The 7,574-nt window shown below is 51.1% G+C and overlaps 3 protein-coding genes across 3 annotated transcripts; 1 reads left to right on the top strand and 2 right to left on the bottom strand.

Annotated features, from left to right (window-relative positions):
- Window positions 1-539: 539 nt before the first annotated feature.
- Window positions 540-4,381, bottom strand: SMAC4_07018 (uncharacterized protein). Its single transcript, XM_066090551.1, has 11 exons — window positions 2,474-4,381; window positions 2,152-2,399; window positions 2,041-2,083; window positions 1,891-1,973; window positions 1,652-1,807; window positions 1,538-1,595; window positions 1,346-1,508; window positions 1,232-1,261; window positions 1,026-1,111; window positions 873-942; window positions 540-801 (listed from the first exon to the last, which is right to left on the bottom strand). Exons 1-11 carry the CDS (start codon window positions 3,105-3,107, stop codon window positions 789-791), a joined length of 1,584 nt encoding a protein of 527 aa, XP_065946051.1. The 5' UTR covers window positions 3,108-4,381; the 3' UTR covers window positions 540-788.
- A 439-nt stretch (window positions 4,382-4,820) lies between these two features.
- Window positions 4,821-5,957, top strand: SMAC4_07017 (uncharacterized protein). The gene is made up of 4 exons (XM_066090550.1): window positions 4,821-4,977; window positions 5,283-5,421; window positions 5,508-5,555; window positions 5,630-5,957. Exons 1-4 carry the CDS (start codon window positions 4,930-4,932, stop codon window positions 5,812-5,814), a joined length of 420 nt encoding a protein of 139 aa, XP_065946050.1. The 5' UTR covers window positions 4,821-4,929; the 3' UTR covers window positions 5,815-5,957.
- Window positions 5,958-6,009: 52 nt separating this feature from the next.
- Window positions 6,010-7,540, bottom strand: SMAC4_07016 (uncharacterized protein). Its single transcript, XM_003349616.2, has 4 exons — window positions 7,069-7,540; window positions 6,625-6,983; window positions 6,375-6,546; window positions 6,010-6,288 (listed from the first exon to the last, which is right to left on the bottom strand). Exons 1-4 carry the CDS (start codon window positions 7,218-7,220, stop codon window positions 6,237-6,239), a joined length of 735 nt encoding a protein of 244 aa, XP_003349664.1. The 5' UTR covers window positions 7,221-7,540; the 3' UTR covers window positions 6,010-6,236.
- Window positions 7,541-7,574: the final 34 nt, after the last annotated feature.

Below are 7,574 nucleotides of genomic sequence, written 5' to 3'. Positions count from 1 at the left end.
TAAGTCAGATCTGGGAGCTTCATTTTCGTAGAGAATGTCTTTTTGTCCGTCAATGGAAATGGGTTGTATACAAAGAACTGAGATGTGGGTTGAAGAGTGATCGGGCGGAAGCAGAATTGTCGACTCGTAGCAAATGTTCTGTAAGCTGCCTCGCTGGCTATCCATGGTAGGGGACTCGGCGTTGTATTCGTTCTTGTCCTCCCTGAATGGCTTCAAATACACTTGATCCTATGTTCCAGTTCAGGTTATGCTTAAAGTTTTACACCATTACATACACAGCATTGCTATCTTTTTGCACTCCAGGAACAGTGAATACCTTGGAAGTCACGAAGGTATCGATCATCGAGCATCGCCGAACCACACAACTCAGTTACTGAAGACTCGCAACTTGCTTCAATACACGAGGAAATGTAATCAGTTGCAGCTGATTAGTATGTAGTGGCTGAAGATACTGTATATCACTACTAACCACATACCTACGCAAGACTTGCCTGCGTGATCTCTTTTGCTCACTCCTCATCCCACATCCCACCTGCTACCCACTCTGAGTTCGAGTCTGACATGTGGCGGTTATGGCGTAGTATATGAAGGATTGAATTGGACGGCCATCCTCACCGAGAAAGCGGGATGGGTTACTTAGGTAGGTATGGTCATACAAAGAGGCAATACAATGATGGATGGGGGCCATAGGTTTCCCCCCAAAAATGCAGCTGCCGCCCGAATAAAATCTCTCAGCATCCCACAGCCAAACTCCTTCGTGTACCATTCCCTCCGTGGGGTTGTTACTTCTAGTGGTCGATGCTGTGGTTACGTCAGCCCCAAGGTTCTTTCGATTCGTTGATGAATGACTTCTCAAAAGAGGGATAACTTACTCTTCCCATATCCGGCCCTGCACGGCTTTGAGCTCTTCTTCCGTCATCCTGTGACCTGTTGTGAAGTATCCTACAGACACGGATCCTCGTCAGTCATCTTGCCTTCATTCCCAGGAAACACGGGAGGAGGTAGTAGGTAGGACAAAAACATACCGGCGTTGATCTTGGCATCGATCTCTACTCGCGAATCGGCTGGAATCCAGCTTTCGGGAAGCTCAACACGCTCGATAATAGGGATGCTATACGGCAGGTTAGCACCCATCAAGTAAAAGATCGTCGGCTCAACACAAGAGCAGGTTATGCAGCAAGACTCGAGCATAACGGCACACCACATGATAGAAAAGGGAATGTCAACTTACCCTTGGCCGACGATGGCGTCGTGTTTCATGCTAGAAAACAACCATGCGTTAAATCCAGGATCGGTGATACCTGTCACAAGGCAAGGAGAGCTGGGGGGAAGAGGGGTTACTCACTTGCTCATGCTAAGCATTCGGTCAATCTTGGTGATACCCAACCAATGAAGGATATCGGGCATCAGGGCTTGGAAGCGCATGTCCTTTACACCGGCAATGTTTTCGGTGCGCTTGAAATAGTCCGATGCAAGATCTGCCCCGCGCTTTCTCGCGTTGTACACAACTGCAGATGGTTCCCTGTTAGTCTCTCACTCAAGAATTCCTCCACACAGGAGAATGTAAGCATTGTCTGAAGATTCGACATACGGTACTGCGAGGATAGGTCAGCATCTAGTCTTCAGGAGCGGAGTTTCGGAAAATGCATACCTTTGTGACCTCGCCCAAGGCACGACCTTCTTTGCGGAAATAGATTACCACGCCGCTACCGCCCTTCTGAGCCTCTTTTACGGCCTCCTCGATACCGAAGATCAGGTAAGGTCTGCAAGTGCAAATATCGGAACAGAAAACATCGCTGCCGTTACACTACAGAGAGAGAAGGTGGCTGTGTCAGCAACGAAGAGTCACTCAAAAAAGAGACATGACATCATATGGATATGAGAGCCTACCTCGTCGTGTATCCTCAAGGCAAGTTTCTTCGAAGGGTCTGACATGTTCGCAGGATCGCCGAAGCAGTACACGGTCAAACCGCCTAGAGAGAGACAGTTAGGAGCCTGAAACATCACACCCTGGCGGGATACACAGCTGATGATTCTTACCAATAGGGGGCAGGAAGACCTTGATATCAGAGCGGGTAATCAACTGGCAATTACGTTAGCATCAGATGTCTGCCAAACGTAAAGTGCTTGTGGTTCAGCGGCGATAATTACCTCCGGATACATGCCGCCAGTATGCTCGAAGAGGGATCTGCGCAAGGTACCCTCATCAATACCGAACCGTTCGGCAACTCCGGGGAGGTACCAAACAGGCTCGACGGCGAACTTGGTTACTGCAAGTTCACCACTGCTGTTCAAGCAAATCTTGCCATCCGGAACCAATCTACCGGCCTTGACACTCTCTTCAAGCTCGGGTAGCTTCATATGGGCTTTCGTGATAGCAATCGTCGGCCGGAGATCAACTGTCCAAATCCATTGTTAGCATGGGCCACATGCAAATAGGGGTAGTAAACAATAAAAAGGTGCAAGTACGTACCACCCTCCTTGTCCATAAGATCCTTAAAGATCCAAGGGACCTGATGGCCCCAAGGGTCCATGGCTACAATCTTCTTGGGGTCTCCCCATTGGGGGAAAGGGCCAATGTTGACGGCGGGCTCGGTGTTGGTGAAATCAGGCTTGTGATCTGGATCCAGCTCCTTGGCCGCCAGAGCCAGTGCATAGTAAACCGAGTACGAGCCACCGTGAGCTCCGATGGCGTTACGTCTGCGGATGGTCGAGCCAGATCGGATGACAGCTACCGGGCCACGCTTGACGGGATCGGCCGCGCCCCATTCCATCGGTAACGGGTTGATACCGATTTGCTTGGGATAGGTGGTGAGCACAACACGGTTCGAGAAGTTGGACTTTGTGATGTCGACGGGCGGAGATGATGGTGACATGGTGCCAGCATCAGCCTGCAACAGCGGCGGTGTCTGGACATAGCCGGAAACGAGCGGAGTGGTGATTGGGCTTGGAGCTTCGCCGTTGGTTTTCGAGGAGGTATCGCGAGTCTTGTCGTTCTCCAAGCTGCTCACACGTTGGGATATGGATTCCACCGCCGAGATGAGCTTTGTTTGGCCTTGGGCGATGGCCAGCAGGGCATCTTGCACGCCTTCTAGACCTGTAGCCATTGTAACTGTAGGTCTGTTTGTTGAGGTATGATGGGGAAGGAACGACCAAGTGGAAGTCTAGGTAAAGATGATGATGGTAAAAGGTGCAATCTAGTGGTCTATCAGAGACAAAGAGACGGGACAGAGGTAAAGTGAATAACAGACAAAGTCAACAGAGGAACTTAACACATTGAAGACGATGGAGGAATCTGGAGCAACCTTGAGAGAGAGACAGTCGGGCGACACGTAACATACCTACTACGGTATCCAACACCTCCTCTTCCAGCCCGTACATACCTTGAGGAGAATCCCCCTCATCTCACATACCGTACCTAAGCCCCCTCGTGATAAGAGGGATCCGACAGGCATATCGACCACTCGATGGTTTGCAACACGTAACAAGAGTCGGTATGAATTGCGTCTCGGGCAATCAACGGACGCGGAGCGTGTTACTGACCAACGGTAACCAACACGATAGCCAGCTGATCGATAACAGGGTGTGTGTGGCATCCCCGTAGCGCTCCTCGATCCCTGTAGGCTGGAGTAGCATGCTGCAACTTTGGGTTAAAGCATGCTCCTCACAACGGACGCCGGCGGCGGGGTACCGCAATCGGATCGAGTGCCGTGGCTGCGGATCTCGGAGACGAGCGCGTCCCTGTCTCATTCCATTGTTCCCGCCAGTCCAAGACTCCGAGTGGAAGCGGTAGGTGGTGGTCCCTTTGTTAGTGATTGTGTAAGCAGGAACCGAACAGAAGAACACGTTGAAGGTGAGACGATCCCGTATAGGTAGAGATTCATCACAACAGAAACAACACGGGAGGGTACATGATTGTTGTTGTTGTTGACACTGTGATGCAAGTGATACGGTTACCATTCGGTGAGGAACTGGAACCCCCAACACCGAAATGGATGGTGCCGGCACCGAGAGCATCTTCCATCATCATCATTGGAAGCCGGTTGGAAGTTGCTCGAGAAATCGAGTAACAAATTCGATAACCCTGCTGACGACCTATCTCGGACATTAACAAGGACCGGGACGATAGCGGGGTGGTTGTCTTATCGCACAGCACATCCTGATTAGTATCTCAACAGGCAGGAACTGTCTCTGGATGGAAGGTGTTCGGGAATGAATGTCAGATGCCAACATCGTCCAATCACCAGTTCCCGCTTGAAAGTCGATCATCCCAAAACCGGGGGAGGTCTTTTGTGGGGCAAGGTGGGGAATGAACTGGTGGACACCAGGCCAAGACCTGAAGACTTTCAGCCCTGTCCAGTCAGTAAGTGCACGAGCCCAGCTTAATTCATAAGTGAACAGCCTTGTAACACTATAGATCTGGGAAACTCATTCCGGTGTCTGATGAACTCACCTTGGTGAGAACGGTGAGAGTTGTGGCGGGGCAGCCATCACCGACCTTGATTGTACCTGAAACCATACTTGTCAGTGACGGGCGCTTCATGAAGGCGCAAAGTCGCAAAAGTATCAACATCCAAACAATCACAATCACTTTGCCTGCAAGGAGTCACCCATCGCGCACGTGCTGAATAAAGTTGCACAAACGTCTCCATTCTATCGCAACGACCAACGTGTTCTCCCCCCTTTCCATTCACCATCCTTTTCTTCTTCAATCCCGAATCCGAAGCGCGTTGCGCCAGAAGCACCCAGGGTTCTGCGACGCGAATCACTCACTCATCGATATCCCCAGCACTGCCGGCCGCGCACCCTGCACCTGCACCTACAGTAAGGTAGTGACCGCAACCGAACTTTAACACGCCCCAGGTGTCATTTCAAACTCTTGAACCAAACCACCAACACCCAAACAATCACCACCACAACAACTTCGCAATGGGCAAGCGCAAAAAGTCGTCAAGAAAGCCGCAAGGGCCCAGGAGGGTATGTACATACCTTTTCTAGTCACAAAGAAGCGATCGCGTACACTTTGTCCGTTGCGCGCGCACCGCCTCTGGATACTACCACCAAAGACGTCATTGCCCGATAAGCTTTTTTTTATAGGCAATACTGCACTGCACCCCCCAAGGACAATCATCACATCCGATACCATACACAGCACTCAATACTACTGTGTACTTCGATCCACATTGTACCCTTCGAGCATATGATACCTCCCTCCCGTCTACCTATGTCTAATCAAACTTCTTCCTTGACCTACCGCTAACCTGTTCAAAATCTTTAACTAGAACGATCCCCTCCCCACCGTCTTCACATGCCTCTTCTGCAACCACGAACGATCCGTCATCGTCAAGCTCGACAAGAAGGCCGGCGTCGGCTACCTCGACTGCAAGATCTGCGGCCAAAAGTTCCAGTGCCCTGTCAACTGTAAGATTGGACTTGACTCGACCGATGCTCGGACACAATATAGGATCATTAAGAAGGAGGGAAGTGCTGACATGGATGGAATCTAGACCTCGATGCTGCGGTAGATGTCTATAGTGCTTGGGTAGATGCTGCAGGTAAGCAACCACATACATACATAGTCTTACCCTTGTCAAGTTGAGGGACTGTTTAACTGACTTATCATGAACAGACGCCGTTGCCCAAGAAGCCGAGGCAAGCGCAAAAGCGGCATCCTATGCCCGGAGGGAGTCGACGGGCGGACGGCCAGTGGCATCAAGCCGAAGAGCTGCCGATATCGACGAAGATGACGAGGATGACGATAGAGGCTATGGCGCGGGATCCGGTGTCGATGTTGATGACGATGAGTACGACTAAAACACATCAACGACTCGACGTTGCGTTACGTCCATACATAGCCCGGGCTGGCTTTTTTTCTCTTTATTTTTCTCCAAATATCTCACAGGCACAGGGGTCATGGTTGACTGAGCGAAAGGTTTTATAAAAGGTTCATTACATATCATCATCATCCATCATCATCACGATCACGATAGGCGAAACGGAAACGAGCCGGATCCGATGCCACTGCAGTTCCAATTTTCGATGAACGAACTGAAGCAAACACGAAAAAAAACTCATTTTTCTTACTTTTCCAGAGTGGGTATTCCATAATACTACGCTTGGCATCCAAAGTCCTCTCAGATAAACGCCGCCATTTCCCAAAGTCGATCTTCACACTACCAGGAACTTTCATCACACAACCAACGATATCTCTTACGTACGCCGCCCTTTCAAAACCTTTACATGGAGTAATAGCGATCGCCGAAGTCACCGAGACCGGGGATAATGTAACTATAGCAAATTAGAGTCAGTCAGTCAGTCCTCAAATTTCATCTTCTTCTCGGCGCGAACAAGAGGAGGCGAGCAGGAAAACGTACTTCTTGTCATCGAGACCTTGGTCGATAAAGGCAGTTACTGTCCGGAGCTTGGGGAACTTGGAAGCAAAGTTGCTGATGCCCTCGGGGCTAGCCAGAATATTGAGGAAGATGATGCGCTCCTCGGGAACTCCCCTAGACTTCAACACCTCGACAGCCATAATGGCAGATCCGCCTAACGCACGACAGATGTTAGCCCGTGGAAACTGCGATGCACCTGGTTCTACCCCCTTCCAAAATATCCTAGACTTACCAGTGGCGAACATGGGGTCGAGGAGAAGGACCCAGCGGTCGGCAATGTCCTCGGGAAGCTTGTCGTAGAAGAGCTTGGGCTGGGCAGTCTCCTCGTCTCTCTGGATAAGGATCTTGCCGATTCTGACGGAGCGGCAGCAGTCCCTCAGACCCTGCTCCATGGCCTCGCCGGCGCGCATGATGGAGACACCGCAGATCTTGCCCTGGAACGCCAAACCATCGTATACGCGGCCGACGGGGGTGGTGACGGGGTGCTCGATCGTGGGGAGGTGGTTGAGACCCTCCTCGACGAGGAGACGGATGATTCTGTTGGAGTAGAAGATGAAGTCGCCGCGGTCGGTACCCTTGTCACGGATGATGCTGTTGTAGTGTAACCATCGGAGATCAGTGTCTGGCTGCGGAGGAAGGTGGTCGGGTAGAGGTAACTCAAGTGAGGTGTACGCACCTGAGAAGAGCGATGAGCTGGGGAGTTTGAGAGAGAACGGTAACGTTGGCAAGGTCAACGGCGGTCGAGACGGTGGCGGAGGGTTTCTGCTCCTCGGCGCGATAGTCGGGGCCCACGCACTTGGTGGGCGCGATCTCGGAGGTGGTAGACATGTTGACTTGGTGGGAGGATGTGATTATAGGAGGATGGACTAAGTGCCAAAGTCGTGATAACGGATACCCTATGAATCGGTTTCGTGTAAGTGATGTGGTCGATGTAAAGAAAGATAGTCTTCAGCACAAGTGTCTGTGAATGGGAATCAGATGCTTCTTAAAAGGGACCCTCAGGCAATGGTAGACTGCCTATCTGTAGCCAGTGGCAGATACAGATGACAAACAGATTGAGTAGAGGGGTTCATGATTGGGGTCGAGGACGCGACCAAGTGGTAGGACGAGGAGGCGCAACCTTCGACCCCCAAGGGCCGAGGAACAGATAGTTTCTACTAAACCCGCGCCCAAACAGGCAGG

The sequence above is a fragment of the Sordaria macrospora genome, chromosome 2 (assembly GCF_033870435.1).
Source record: "Sordaria macrospora chromosome 2, complete sequence".
In the NCBI taxonomy this organism is placed as follows: Eukaryota; Fungi; Ascomycota; class Sordariomycetes; order Sordariales; family Sordariaceae; genus Sordaria; species Sordaria macrospora.
This window is presented reverse-complemented; position numbering and strand designations above follow the sequence as displayed.

What these genes read in the sequence shown, in the direction of transcription:
- SMAC4_07018 (XM_066090551.1), bottom strand. Translation starts at nt 3,107, where the DNA reads ATGGCTACAGGTCTAGAAGGCGTGCAAGATGCCCTGCTGGCCATCGCC. An exon ending in CTGGCGGCATGTATCCGGAG is followed by an intron (nt 2,084 to 2,151) that starts GTAATTATCGCC and finishes CGTAATTGCCAG; the next exon opens with TTGATTACCCGCTCTGATAT. An exon ending in CCTTGGGCGAGGTCACAAAG is followed by an intron (nt 1,596 to 1,651) that starts GTATGCATTTTC and finishes CTATCCTCGCAG; the next exon opens with TACCGTATGTCGAATCTTCA.
- SMAC4_07016 (XM_003349616.2), bottom strand. Translation starts at nt 7,220, where the DNA reads ATGTCTACCACCTCCGAGATCGCGCCCACCAAGTGCGTGGGCCCCGAC. An exon ending in CGACCCCATGTTCGCCACTG is followed by an intron (nt 6,547 to 6,624) that starts GTAAGTCTAGGA and finishes GTCGTGCGTTAG; the next exon opens with GCGGATCTGCCATTATGGCT. An exon ending in CAAGGTCTCGATGACAAGAA is followed by an intron (nt 6,289 to 6,374) that starts GTACGTTTTCCT and finishes AATTTGCTATAG; the next exon opens with TTACATTATCCCCGGTCTCG.
- SMAC4_07017 (XM_066090550.1), top strand. Translation starts at nt 4,930, where the DNA reads ATGGGCAAGCGCAAAAAGTCGTCAAGAAAGCCGCAAGGGCCCAGGAGG. An exon ending in AGCCGCAAGGGCCCAGGAGG is followed by an intron (nt 4,978 to 5,282) that starts GTATGTACATAC and finishes ATCTTTAACTAG; the next exon opens with AACGATCCCCTCCCCACCGT. An exon ending in GTTCCAGTGCCCTGTCAACT is followed by an intron (nt 5,422 to 5,507) that starts GTAAGATTGGAC and finishes GATGGAATCTAG; the next exon opens with ACCTCGATGCTGCGGTAGAT.